The 14504-nt window shown below is 41.2% G+C and overlaps 1 protein-coding gene across 2 annotated transcripts in view; it reads right to left on the bottom strand.

The window, feature by feature from the left end:
• Positions 1 to 714: 714 nt before the first annotated feature.
• The window catches only part of AVPR2 (arginine vasopressin receptor 2), a 91588-nt gene continuing 77798 nt past the window's right edge, over positions 715 to 14504 (bottom strand). For both annotated transcript variants that reach the window (XM_073637764.1, XM_073637765.1), the window contains exons 2-3: positions 6455 to 7337; positions 715 to 3400 (exon numbers count right to left, since the gene is read on the bottom strand). In XM_073637764.1, coding sequence (XP_073493865.1) covers positions 3195 to 3400; positions 6455 to 7337 — 1089 coding nt within the window. In that variant the 3' untranslated portion in view covers positions 715 to 3194. The remainder of the gene's footprint in view (positions 3401 to 6454; positions 7338 to 14504) is intronic.

The following is a 14504-nucleotide window of genomic DNA, read 5'->3' as shown; positions in this document are numbered from 1 at the left end:
CGGTCTCTCTCAGAATTAGGTTGGCGGAAACCTTGCAGTTCTTCTAGAGAATCCTGTGTATTAAGTTTCCTCAGAGTTATAACATATTCCTGGCTTTTTCTTGTATAAACTTCATATGTTGCACACAGTTTTTGTAATGCTCCCTCTACTGGTAGTCAGTGAGCAGCAGGCTGAGAGATGGTGCTGATGGGACTCAGCAATTTTTGGAGTAAGTATGATACATTACAGGAAAGTTAATGTTTCACAGTTTCAAGATTTTTTTCTAAGCTTCCATGCGAGCTTGGTAGAGCGTTTAGCCTTCTCACTGGACTGTGGATTAAGATCTGTACTTTCTTCATATGACTATGGATCTTGCAAAGGTCTTGCAGTCTTTCCCTCAGACATAGCAGTTCACATGCAGAATATATAGTGATGTGGACTGCTGGATTCTAGCAGAATCTATGCTGAGGAAGACTGAGCTGAAATTGCTCTACAAACTGATAATGTTTTATGTGCTGTGACCAGACGTTCTGATGTTTGTTGCTGTATCTCTATAGAAGTTGTAATATGGCTTTACAGATCTATCTGGCAGAATTGTATTTTTATTATTCTGACTCCATAACTAGGCTGCGAGTGTGAGGCTCTTGAGACACCATTTCTATACATGTCTGTATTGAGCAGTTGTCACACAAAGTGATTTCATCAAATAGCTTGACTTGACTGCAGAGGCACATATAACGATTCCAAAAGAAGTTTTATTTTCAAACTGAATTCTTGTAATTGTGCCCAACTGAGGTAGGTAAAAAAGACAATTATGAACCAGAGATGTGCAAATATGAACTAGCAACATGGCTGACATACATTATCTGAGGAGGAAGAGAGGGGTTACTTTAATCAAAGCTAACATCAGAGCTGGGCTACAGGTAGAAAGGGAAGACAAACTTCTAAAAGGGGCAAACCTTATTACATAGCAGTATAACAGCAAGAATGTAATGACAATACAATACTGTATGATTCCCAAGTCATGGGACATGACAGAGTCTGGAATACTAAGTCTAGGTATGGTCATTTTGTAGTTTAGGTATGATGGCGTAAACCTATAGTGCCATATAATAAGTATTTATATAGCACTATATTGTAAGAATCCATGTTTATATGGATTCTTACAATACCAAGGTTTTGCAAGTTCTTCCTGCTTTTCTTCTCCAGTCCATGACCCCCTTAAAGGGAATCTGTCAGTAGGATCAACACTCCTAAACAGTCTACATGGGCATGCAAGTCATAGAAAATTGAATAAAGTGATACCTTGAAATCTGTATGTGATCCAAAGCTGATCTCTGCAGAGCTGTGTGTGATTACAACTAACACAGTACAGCAGAACTGAATTTTGGATCATTATAAACACAGTTACAGCAGCAGCCTGATTATAACCAACACAGTATAGCATAGTTAAACCTGGTCTCAATACAAACACATTTGCAGTTGTCTTCTCACAGAGCTTTTATCTCTGCTGAACTGCCCTTCCCCATACACTGGCTGACTGTGAGATGGAAGCTCACAGCACTATTAAAGGACAACTGCAGCTGCAAATGTGTTTGTAATAAGACCAAGTTCATATTTGGAATACTGATCTCACTGCAGAGCTGTGCCTCACATGTCTCACACTGGTAACACCACCTTTCATTTAAATTAACCTCTGGAGGCAGATTCTCAGGGAGATCTATGTCCGGCCCATAGATCTTACCAGCTCATTTACATATTAAGAAAATAATGGATTTCTCTGGAATCAGACATCGGATTGCAGATATCAAGTGATCATTTTATTCAACTTTCTATGATCTACATGCCCATATAGACGACTTAGGAGGGTTGATCCCACTGACAGATTCCCTCTAATGTCAATGTGTGACTTTCCTTACCTTTCTTCTTGGTTCCAGATATCCAGAGATGAGTGGTGAGAGATGACCAGTAACACAAATGTTTTTTTATTTCAAGGCTGGTCACCTTACGCTATTCATTTCAAGATATCAATCCAAGACGAAATGCATAGATTCGAGACATAATCTATTGTGGAAGACTTCCTCTACTAGTTCCTACAATATCTATTCACACCAAAGTCCAGAAGAACCAAATCGCCACCCCATTAAAGAGCCCATGATCTTGATGAATCAGACCAGTAGAACCTCTGGGATGTCTTCATTTCTAGACTACTAAGTAAGAATTTTTTTTTGTATCGTTTAGAAAACCAGAGTAGAGCGCATCTACTAAGAACGAATTTCAGGATATTGCATATTTATTTCATCGGAGACCATGTAATACCTTATTTCCCCACCGAGGGTGCTGTTGGTGTCTTCCATCAATTACTGCTGACCATTGGGGGGTCCAATAAAAAGAAGCATTGTGATCATTTTATTTTTCAAAGAAAGATTAGAAAAATTGTAGAACCCTTGACAACCAAAGATTTTCAGTTTTTGGTACAGGTCTCTCTGGCAACCAGCAGCGATCAAAGACTTTCTTTAAATTAATTTATTCTGTACATGTTAAGCACTGACTGTACACTGCACATACTTAGTAGATTTAATTGTTTAGACCATTTGTGATAGAAAATATGAAAATCTCTCACCAAATCCACTTAATGTTCACAGCATCACAGAGAGCTGTAATCCAGCTCTGAATACACAGACATCTACGATATTGTCATCTCTTTTCAGTACAGAAACAAAAGTTTGTGTGTTTTTTTTCTACATGGTGGTGATGGAAGAAGTTCATAGTGATTCTTGTAGGACACTCCAACAGTCCCAAAAAGTCCCCAAAAATGTCTTTATTGTTCTTAAAAAAAAAAGTCTCATTCCCTTGGACACAAGGGTGCGATATTGGGTCCATTATCATATTTCCGATAGATAGCTCTATACAATATATATATTTTAACACATGACGTGCATGTACTAACAATATATAGATATTATTGTAGATCGGGTATGTTAGGAACCTAACCCGTCTTCCTAAACAACGGCTCTGTTTAGACGCCGGCATATAAGGTGCAGTGCATTAAGATTGTTTCACAGAAAAATGAAGTTCTGATGATGCCTTCAACAAGACTAAACTGTTGTGTAGACGTAAGGCCACCATCATTCTTCTTTGTTGGCACAAAATCCATGTCTGTCCCATCAGCCTATGACTGTTCATGTTTGGTACACACGATGGCCAAGCTCTATTTAGTACAGAGACTCCTTAGGTATGGTGGTGGAGCCAGTAAAACAGGAGTCTTCAGGCAGAGAGTTCTTCCGTTGCCTCTTTTTGCAGCCACAACACAAGATGGCTTGTACATCCTTAGAGACACTGCTACTGAAGATGGTGTAGATCCAAGGGTTTGTGCAGCTGTTCAGACTTGCAAGTATCATCAGGATTTGGATGGCAGAGTCTGAGGAACAGGAAGACAAAAACAAAATAACATAATTTAAATGTAAATTTATTGGTATCTTATTGGTTAAAAAAAAACAGACTGCCAGCTCACTGAAGGACCAGATTACAGCTGCCTACTGAAGTCTATGGAGAGGGAAGGGTAAAGGAATACAGTGAGTGAACAAGCAGAGGGAGACACAGACAGATAGTGCTGCAGTTGTTTAGTGAGTCTTTATCTCACCGCAGTGCTGGATGCACAGCTACACTTCTCTGTGCTGATGGTGATTTTGAACATGTGCTACATAGAGATAAGAAAGCAGGAATCCACACAAAGACACAGATTCCTGCTTTATTGTCTCTATGTAGGAAATGTTCAAAATCATCATCAGCAAGGATGACACTGTACAGCAGGACAGAGCAGTGTAGCTGTGAATCCAGATTAATCCAGTGTATGGTAGACATTATAGCAGCAGGTCACCACCCACTAGCTGAGAGTCAATTCAAAATTAGAGATATGAAAATGGTGAAAAATGCAGGTTAGAAGTCATTTAATGACCAGAAATAATGCTATTCCTCATTTGCATACATCCAGATTAAAAATCCAGAGGTCTAAGCCTTCAGACTAGGACTGATAACCATGACAGAAACTCCTAAATCATCGAGGGGAACATGTCTTTCATACATTAATTATCACACTGTGAGAACTCGGTTCGAAACTTTCCAGAAATGTATTTACATATTAATAGTATGTTGTAAATTATACCAAATAGGCTTATCAAAGTGGGTCCTAACCCCCCGGTCAGTCTCCTTGCTGGAAGGATGCCCTGTCCTAGAACGTCTTATCACATTCATGTTTTCTGTCTTGTCACATCTCATAAATTGGACAGCATCCTCTGGTGATGCCCTGCCAGAAAAAATGCTCCCACAATCCCACACAGTAATAGATATAATCAGCCCCTCTGCAAAAATCCCAGAGCCAGTGTTACCGAGGAGCACAAAGACCCCAGAGAACCTGGAACTCCGCAACGCAGTCCCTTTAAGTCTTCAGGAGCAATACCATGCAGACAGTGGTGCTTATCATTCCAGGATCGGAGTCTTATAGGAGGAGATTTATAACTCTGGGCTATTCACACCAAAAGCCAAATCCAATAGGAGCACCTGAAGAGTGTTTGGAGAAGGCTGCGCTTGTTTATTGGGGATTTTAAGGTTCAGGCTACAGTAAAAACATTTGTGGGTGTGGAATTTTTCTCTCTCCATGAGAATGGTTGGGAAGAACTGAGAATGTAAAGGGCCCTCTTTCATTGCAGGATGGAAATTTATAGTTAGAAATGCTTGTCACCTTTACGTCATTATCTCAGAGTAGATATTGCTGTTAAATCTAAATCATGCTCATTTACAAGCCCAACCACAAGGGTGGGGGCATCGTACCATGTGTGGGGGCATCATACCGTGTGTGGGGGCATCATACCGTGTGTCAGGGCATGTTAACGTGTGTGGGGGGGCATGTTACCGTGTGTGGGGGGCATGTTACCGTGAGTGGGGGCATGTGACTGTGTGTGTGTGGGGGGCATGTTACCGTTTGTGGGGGCATGTTACCGTATGTGTGGGGATGTTAGCGTGAGTGGAGGCATGTTACCGTGTGTATGGGCATGTTACCGTGTGTGTGGGGGCATGTTACCATGTGTGTGGGGGCATATTACCGTGTGTGGGGGGGGCATGTTACCGTGTGTGTGGGGGGCATGTTACTGTGTGTGGGGGACATGTGATTGTGAGTGGGGGCATGTTACCGTGAGTGGAGGCATTTTACCGTGTGTGGGGGGATGTTAGCATGAGTAGAGGCATGGTACTGTGTGTATGGGCATGTTACCGTGTGTGGGGGCATGTTACCGTGTGTGTGGGGGCATGTTACCGTGTGTGTGGGGGCATGTTACAGTGTATGGGGGGGGCATGTTACTGTGTCTGTGGGGGCATGTTACCGTGTGTGGGGGCATGTTACCGTGTGTGGGGGCATGTTACCGTGTGTAGGGGGGCATGTTACCGTGTGAAGGGGGGCATGTTACCGTGTGTGGGGGGGCATGTTACCATGTGTGGTGGGGAACGTTAACGTGTGTGGGGGGCATGTTAACGTGTGTGGGGGGCATGTTAATGTGTGTGGGGGGGCATGTTAACGTGTGGGGAGCCATGTTACCGTGTGTGGGGACATGTTACCGTGTGTAGGGGCATGCTACTGTGTGTGTGGGGGCATATTACCGTGTGTGTGGGGGCATGTTACCGTGTGTGGGGGGGCATGTTAACGTGTGTATGTAGGGCATGTTACCGTGTGTGTGTGGGGCATGTTACCGTGTGTGTGGGGGCATGTGACCGTGAGTGGGGGCATGTTACCGTGTGTGCAGGCATGTTACCGTGTGTGGGGGCATCTTGCCGTGTGTGGGGGCATGCTACCGTGTGGGGGGGCATGTTAACGTGTGTGGGGGGCATGTTACCGTGTGTGGGGGGGCATGTTACTGTGTGTGTGGGGGCATGTTACTGTGTGTGGGGACATGTTACTGTGAGTGGGGGCATGTTACTGTGAGTGGTAGCTTTGTGGGCTCATCATAATGTGGGGAAGACACTGAGGGAGTATCATACTGTATAGTATAGATTGCTCTAGTATATACTGTACAGTATAGATTGCTCAGTACACATAGTTTACTTTGGACTGACTGTGTAAACAAGCATTCAAACAACTGCCGATCTGTCACAGTTTACCGATTGGGGGTCGTATGGTACCACTAGTCGGTCCATGTTAACAGACCTTAAGTCTTTTTTTACTGAGTTTTTAGAGCAGAAACTTCCCAAAATCGTCTTCAAAAACTCAAAACTCTTCAAAAATGTGGAGTTTTCGCTCAAAAAAACTAAAAAAATAACTCAGTGTGAACACATCCTTAGTCAATTAATATATATTTGCTTGCATATTAAGCCCTAATAAATACCTGTTTTATGATACTGCTCTTTGAACCCATCACTACATACAGCTTTATGGCAGTGGATCATATACAGTATTGTAGCAAAAATAGTCTAAAAATCTACTTACGACTCGTTCCTTGCTCTTCATTCCAGACATTCCACAACTGTGCGATAAAAAACGGTGTCCAACAAACCACGTAGATCAGAACGATAGCAAGAGTCATCCTCACAGTCTTGGACATGGCTTTGGTCACCCCAGTGTCTGAGACTGGTGGCACTCCATTCGTTCCATTCACCAGTTTTTCTTTTCTCCTTGATCCAGGTGATCTTTCTGTTCCTAAATATAAACTATTGTGGATTTCTCTGAAGATCAGCACTTGGCACGTTGTAATAAAAAATGCGGGAAGGATAAGGACCGCCAGGGTTATCCAAGTCACATAAGCTTTAAGGCCCCATGGCTTCACAAAATTTGCCCAACAGTCGTGCACACCGGGATGGACCTCAGTTCTGGAGAATATAAAAATCTGTGGAAGACTGAGGATGCCAGATGCCACCCATGCCAAGCAGACCGGGATGTTCCACCGGGCTGAGCCCTTTTTAAAAGTCATCATGGGCCGGCAAATCGCTTGATGCCTATCGAAAGTCATGGCCACGATCATATATGAAGATGCAAACATTCCAACAACCTGGAAGTACCTGACAGACCTGCAAAGGAAATCTGGACCTTGAAAACGGTCAGTGATGTCCCAAATGAGTTGAGGTAAAACTTGGAAGAAAGCCACCACTAAGTCCGCCAAGCATAAGTGAATCATGAAGGTGTGCATAAGAGCATTGTGCTTCCGTCTTCTCAGAAGAGTGAACAAGACCAGACAGTTTCCAAAGGTGGCGAGGCCAAAGACAATGGTGAGAAGAGCAATGTTCCACTGTGCCACATATGGGTTTTTTTTGTCCCCATCGTCACTGGTGACATTGGCACTAATACTTGCAAAAGGGCTGTGTGTCACAGACATCTACCAAGAAACAAGACAAGAAATATGGTCAATTTACAGCACAATGGGAAAATTCATACTTCAAAAAGATGTAAGGGATAAAATTGTTTGTAAAAGGGCACTGACTTGTATAAAAAAAAAATAAAGAAGTAACACACTCCAGTTCCCGCTATTCTCTACCTCTTCATACACCAGAAATGGTCACTGGCTGTGGTAGGTTATCACTGTGGCCAGTGATTGCCTTAGTGAGCGTTTCGGGCATGTCGAAATGCGTAGATCAGCATGGACTTGGTAAACACAGGAAGATCGATAAGGGCTAAAGTAAGTATTATTTTGTTTATACTAGTGTGAGCCCTTTTACAAATATTTTTACCCTCTGGACAACTTCTTTAATATGTCTGCAAACATTTTCTCCTATGTAAAGACGCGGGATATTTTCAGCATATTTACATTACACAAGAACTAATTCCCAGGAGCCGATGAGATAATGATGTACCAATTAGTAACAGTAATGGAAAAAGGAATAGACCCCCTTGGAGTCTTTTAGATCTACTCTACTGTGAAGATCTTCCTGTTCAAAATTGTGGACTGAAATGTCCTCATTGTTGACCTAATGTATTGGTGATCTACTCAGAACATGCTAGAAATCATGGGTTGCCTACCTTGGGCTTATACTGATATGTATTGGTGCCTGAGGTTAAAATATAGGGCAAAAGTGCCAGCTATAATAATTTTTTGATGGACAAACAGAACTATTGACCAAAGGTACCAATCCAACTTCCAATTATTACATGGCAAGCAATAACAATAACGTTTGTCCCAATACATTGACCTTATAGCAAATATCAAAATAGAGCTCCTTGTGCAATGCTGGTTTCCACCTCTATACTTTTTTAGTCTTAGGAGGATATGGAACATTTTCATTCTCATTATTTGTAAAGAATGACCTCAAGAACTTTGGGTCAGTCCTCTACTCCCTTATTTGGTAGCACTACATTGTTTTTGGGCTTCGTCATGGGGACACTGAGCTTTTTTCTTCTACGTACCTCTCATTATTTGTAGAGAAAGACCACATGATCCATCTCCCTGGTTTGGTACTACCTCTCTCTTTTGAGCCCATGTTGGGAGAGCATGGAGGTTGAGAATGACTTAATAAATCATGAGTTAGTTCTCTTCTGGCTTTGCTTGTAATTGGGAAACCCAACAGTCCTCTGTTTTCGGGAATACCTGGAGTGTAGCTTAAATTCCTGAATTTTGTATTCTAAATATTGGTAAACCTGGGAAACCATGTGCACCATGTGTTGGACTGTGACGCCAAGGGCCGACCAGTAACCAACCCAAGGGGCCAAATTTTCAGCTACAATGCAAATGTGACATTATCCTCGATCACAATTTCTTATAACAATGAACTGGGTGGATTGTTAAATGAATAAGATGCTGCCTTTCTCTGTACATAGTGATTCAAGTGTATTGTGCCAAGTACAGCTCATATAAGAGGGTGGTGGCCCACTCTTGCACAGGGGCCCACCGGAGGATTCTCCTGTTCTCCTGTGGGCCAGTCCAAGCCTGGCACCATCGCAAGGAAAGAGGAAAAGGATGAACTTAACTTGGATCTGCATTTATGGATACAAAACTGAAGGACCTCTACAGTTCACCTTTCTTCAGTATAACTTGTCCATCAGCTCCAATCTTCTTGATTCCCAAACAAGTCAATCTCTGTTAGAGGAATTTGTTTAAAGACGTTCCCAAAAATCTCTAATATCCAATATATCTCAAAACATCTTGTAAATATTGATGTTGGAGGGCGTACAAAAAAAGGCAAAAATGGAGGCAGCATTCAAGTTTTATTCAACCATCTAAGTTTTGCACATTTTTCTTTTACTCGGACGCATCGAGTGCCTTCATTTTTTTTTTTGGATATTCAGAGAAATTTCGTGGTCCCTGCTCTAGGAGGGTTTCCACCACCGACTGAAGTCTGTGCTGCTTTTTTGATTACTATGCTGGAGGGTAAATCATTGCGGTCATGTATTGGAATTGTGAAAGCACTTATAATATATGCCACCCATCGAGAAAGCAAAATTGCATATCAGTGTAAAATTAGATATACTTGGCTCATACCCCATCTATATCTCCATCTTGGCACCTATTTGCCATCTACTTTGAAGGATTCAGTATATTTGGGTAGGTATTTTCATGTCAATGTTTTTTTTTCCTGTTTTGGGAACGTTACGACATGAAATATTTTCGTGACACTTTATGATCCGCCTATGAGGGAGAGGTTGCATCTACAGCCGTGTAATTATCCAGGAATCAGGCATCTCCTCTGGGTGCTCATCAATGCTTCGCAGGTGCCTATTACATACAGTATAGCTATTTATGAGCTGCATTGTTACCTTCCCTATACACGCTGACGGGAGTAGTACACGCCATCATTGGAACCATTACATTCAAGTATCTGGTGCATTCCCAGAGTGAATTTCTATTTCTTTATGATAATTATTGACCAGATAAAAGCTAACATTTGGGCAGCATCGGTATACTCTGTATTATCTACTATTAGCTAGATTTCATATAGGCTCATTACTTTGCTCGCTGTGACCCGAATCTATCCACTGCTCCCAAACCTCTCTACATTGTATGATATATAGAGTGACATGATAATCCGATCCCAGGAGGCCACAGATGCTGCATTTCTCACTTACGATAAATCATGCCGTGCCTTACTTATTAGTCCTGGATCCATAGCAATATATCAGTGCAGATTTATGTACATGCAGGGTCCATGGGTGACTAAAAACCCCTATGAGATAGGTACCCATTTATTCATTAACATCTGAATCTTTCAGGTTTTTCAGATAAAAGGGTTATTGACTTTATCTTCAATTCAACAAGTGGAGATGATTTTATGACACTTATTACTATATAAGTATTACAAGTTCTTTTTCTGCACTTTTTAGTACAACCTTCCTTATAATTCTCCAAATAGCTGCTGGTGGAGTTGTATGTGACCAAAGTTGTCCAACAGCCTCTTCCAGTTGAGATACACGGTATACGAGAAAGCAGCTTTTCAACTGGAAGAAGCTGAAGGACACATCTACTGTATGCTCCTCCATCAGCAGTTATTTTGTACAGTGGAGAACTGTGCAGTCTGTAAGGAAGGAGGAGGAGAACCTGTAATGCTTATATATTATAAAGTGCCACCAAGTCATGCCCCCAACAAATTACATTTTATGATTTTGACTTTTCTTAATGACTTATAAAATAAGGTAAAACGTCAGAAGCAACTTAAGTTCTGGCCAGCATCATCCATTAGTGCAAAAAGCTATTCTTCATGGACTTTGAGAAAAGGAGATATGGATAACTTCAGCATCAGAAGGTTACGTGTGATAGTCTTGAGATATGAAGAGGATATGGGAGTGGTAAATATATTGCTTCAGAAGATTTGGGAACTGAGGATCGATTTGGGTTCTAAGTAAGTTTAAGGGTCTGAATAAGTTCAGGAGTCTTAATAATTTTGGGGTCTGATTTTAATTCAGGGTTCTGGTTTGGTTTTATTACTAATAAATGAAAACAAATCTTTTAAATAGTTTAAAGGAGTTTAAGAAAAGTTTCATAGTTTTAAGGTTGAACGAAAACACAAATCTATTGAGTTCAACCTATGACCTAACAAGTTGACAAGACGACATCTTTAAGTTGGTCTCCAGCTCAGACCTTCACGTGACCGCAGATACAGGTAAACCATAATTGCTGACTCTCCCAGGGGCAGAAACTTCAGTCTCCCAGAAGAGTTGGTAAATTTGTTAAGGGCGCACCGCAGCCTTTTGAAACCTCCCGGAAAGATGAGATTCTGGACATTTCTTGTGCGTGACGCTGGGATGCTCCTTCATTGAGCAGAGCCCGTCATCTAAGTGCACATTCAGTGGGGTGCAGGGAACATGATCTGAAAAGAGGTGTAGTTACGGGAAAAAGCTTTAATACTACACTAGAAACCCTTCCAGAAAAACGTAAAATTTCATACCGTTGGCCTATGAGTCCTGTAATGGTCACTATGAGTGGTTGTTACCATTAGAAACCCAATACCCCAAATAAATCTAATGAGCACAATCATATGGAAGGAACCTAGTCAAAAAAATGTTTGCCGGCACCAAGGATGTACTAGAGATGATCAAACATGATCAAATCAGTAGCCATCCTAAATTCTGGTAATAACAACTCATAAAATATTTTAATGGTAGAGGTATAAAATTACAACAGAAAAAGCAAAGGAGCACAAGAACTATGACCATATGCCACAGAAGAATCGAAAAGAGCCTATAAAGGTAGGGGGTCTCAATTCAGGTGGCCCCATCTTTCTTTTCAATTGGTGGTATAAGCCTGCACAAGGCCCCTTATCCACAGGGACCTCTGAGGGTCACTAGCCTCTTGGTGGGAAGGAGGACCAAACGCAAGAAAGAACCAAAGAAGGTGAGGAGCAGATGGTAATTTATCCATTTTTGGCACATGTCCCAAAACTCTTACATTCTTCTTCACAGCTTCTGGATTTCTATGTTTTCCTGAATGACTGCAGTATGTGTCAGATGTGGTCTGTAGGAGAAGATACGGCCTCTTCGGTCACCAGATACTTGATCCTGCTTCAAAATTGTTGTAGAAGCAAAATGAGTCCCTTCTCAGTAAATTAACACTGTGATTGATATCCTAAGCTTTCTTCTCTGCCGGGGGGTTACAAATGTTGCTTATATTAAGTAAAGACTTTCCAAACAAATGACCATAAACATAGATTTCCATTTGGTTAAATGTCTGTAGAAGGGGCAGTATGACTTTACATACAAGTACCGACTGTGCATATACTCAATCCAAAGGGGCGCAGCACCAGAATAAGGGCTGCAGTTGCCATACTTAAACCCAAAGCCCTTCTGCCACATAAGAAGATGCATTATTTTTCGACAAAGCCCAGTTGGTCATTTGGTACTATGTGCTCTGGTTTTTAATGGGACACATGAGAATTTACCCTGCTACATGTGTCTTTGGTGTTGCCTTTGCCGATGCTATGAAACAGATTCTGAATCCAAACTATTAGTTATGGTAGTCCGGAAATGTCCTTACGGGGTTATGTAAAAAGCCTCACAAAGGACATTTATCACCTACAGTGGGGAAAATAAGTATTTGATACACTGCCGATTTTGCAAGTTTTCCCCCCTAAAATCACATTTGTACCAGTCATCTAAATGAAAAAAAAATCTCGAAATATAGAGGTCAACGATGATTTATCATAATGCCCTAGAAGGGAATTTTTCTTGCAAAGCCCCAATCCCTTGGCTGATCACACTAGTTGGTTGCTTTTTGGTCTGTTCTTATCAAAGACCAGATGGCAAAAAATAGGTTCACCATGTACACAAAGGATTAGGATTAGTCCTAGGTGTATGTATAGTATCTTGTTAATGTTTGATCTCTGGGGGCTTCACAATTGGACACCAACTGATCACTAGAATGAGGATACTGAGCCCCCTGCTCCACCTCACTGGCCCTCATTCTAGTAATCAATGGGACCCTCGGTTATGAGACATTTATTACCCATGTTGTAGACAGATGACAAATGCCCTTTGTAGGTCAATCCTTTAAGGGGCTTATAACATGAACACACATAGCTATTATTTTATGCTTGTGAGGGTCCGACCATTGGTACCCTCACCAACTCTGGGAATGAAGGGGCTACAGTGCTGATTTAGCGATATGTCTCTTTTTCTAGTTTTACCTGTGCAGAGAACTATAGCCTGAACCTATTTAAGTTATGGGGGCAGCTATAGGACCCTGCAGGTGGCCAGAAGCTTTGCTGTACTGGGAAAACCTAGAAAGTGCTAAATCATCTATTCTTAAGATCAAGGCTAATGGCCCCTGTCCGTCAACTATCACATCATTTATAGGAAAGTTCTTGTCTCTTGTGGCAGAGGGGCTATTGGACCTCTTCAGATACCTGTGCTGTTTGCTCCCCAATAGTTCCTTTATTAGTAATTCCATTTACATTATAACTTTCTATATGTTATTCTTTGCGCAGACAGCCCAATATTGAAATCTGCTTGTCTTTGCATGTAAGCATCATGGAAAATCTTAGAATGACATGCTAACAATCAAGAAATCTACTTTTTTACCCCAGTAGCTCAGGGTGACTAATGTAGTAAACGCAAAAGTTAATACTCAATTATTACAAAACCAACAGGATTGCTTGTTGAAGTTGAACAGAGTCAGAAAAACATGGCAGCTTTCTTCTAAAAACAGCGCCACGCCAGTCTGTAGGTTGTGAGTGGTATTGCAATTTAGCCCCATTCGTTTCAGTGGAGTTCAGCTGCAATATTAGATTCAATTGAAAATAACGGATGTGGTGCTATTTCTGGAAGAAGACTGACATTTTTTTTTCTAATTTTGTGCAACCGGTCCAGACATTAGATGGTAGGTCTGGGATATCTGGAGGAAACTCATGGAGAACTTGGGGGATAATTAAAGGGTGGTCAGTTTAGATCTGTAAGGGTAATTAATAGACACATGGCTACTCTGTAAACTTTTTTAAGCACTTTGTAGATTTTTATAGCCAGGCAAATTCTTAAAATATTTATATGCATAAGGAAACACTTGGTATACATTTATAGACATGAAAAGACTTGGGGAAAATTTGACAGATACAACATGGGGACTTTTAATGTTTTAGATTTAGAAACCTTGAGTTTGTTCTGGTGGCCACATTGTAGGGGAGTTTCGAGATGTTCCTACTGAGACACCAGATTTTACACAATTTCTGTTGGACCAACTTTTAAAACATTCCCCAAGGTTCAATTAGACAACCCTTACTTCAAACCACTGGAAAGGAATATAAAATCAAACTTTAAGCTTGTAAAACCAGTCTCAGTGTGTTAGTTTATGAGGAAGATTCTTAAGGTTTAGGTTCAAAGAACACGGTTATGGGCTGCAAGTCGTTCCTAAGAAATGTTCAATGACTAAGGAGTAAACGTTAAAATCCAGTACCACTGAACATGGATATACTAGGGCGGAGGTTTTTTCCCTCACTCTCACCAGTAGGATCTAAGTCTTTCTAACTCAAGAGGGTTCATACATATTCTAGGGTCATGAGGACTATAGAAAGTCATGAGAAACAATATTTTTTTTATAGAGTAACCCTGGGCTACATGGTAGAGTTAC

This window comes from Phyllobates terribilis, unplaced genomic scaffold, assembly GCF_046119375.1.
Source record: "Phyllobates terribilis strain yellow unplaced genomic scaffold, ASM4611937v1 Scaffold_7__3_contigs__length_470593459, whole genome shotgun sequence".
Taxonomy (NCBI): domain Eukaryota; kingdom Metazoa; phylum Chordata; class Amphibia; order Anura; family Dendrobatidae; genus Phyllobates; species Phyllobates terribilis.
This window is presented reverse-complemented; position numbering and strand designations above follow the sequence as displayed.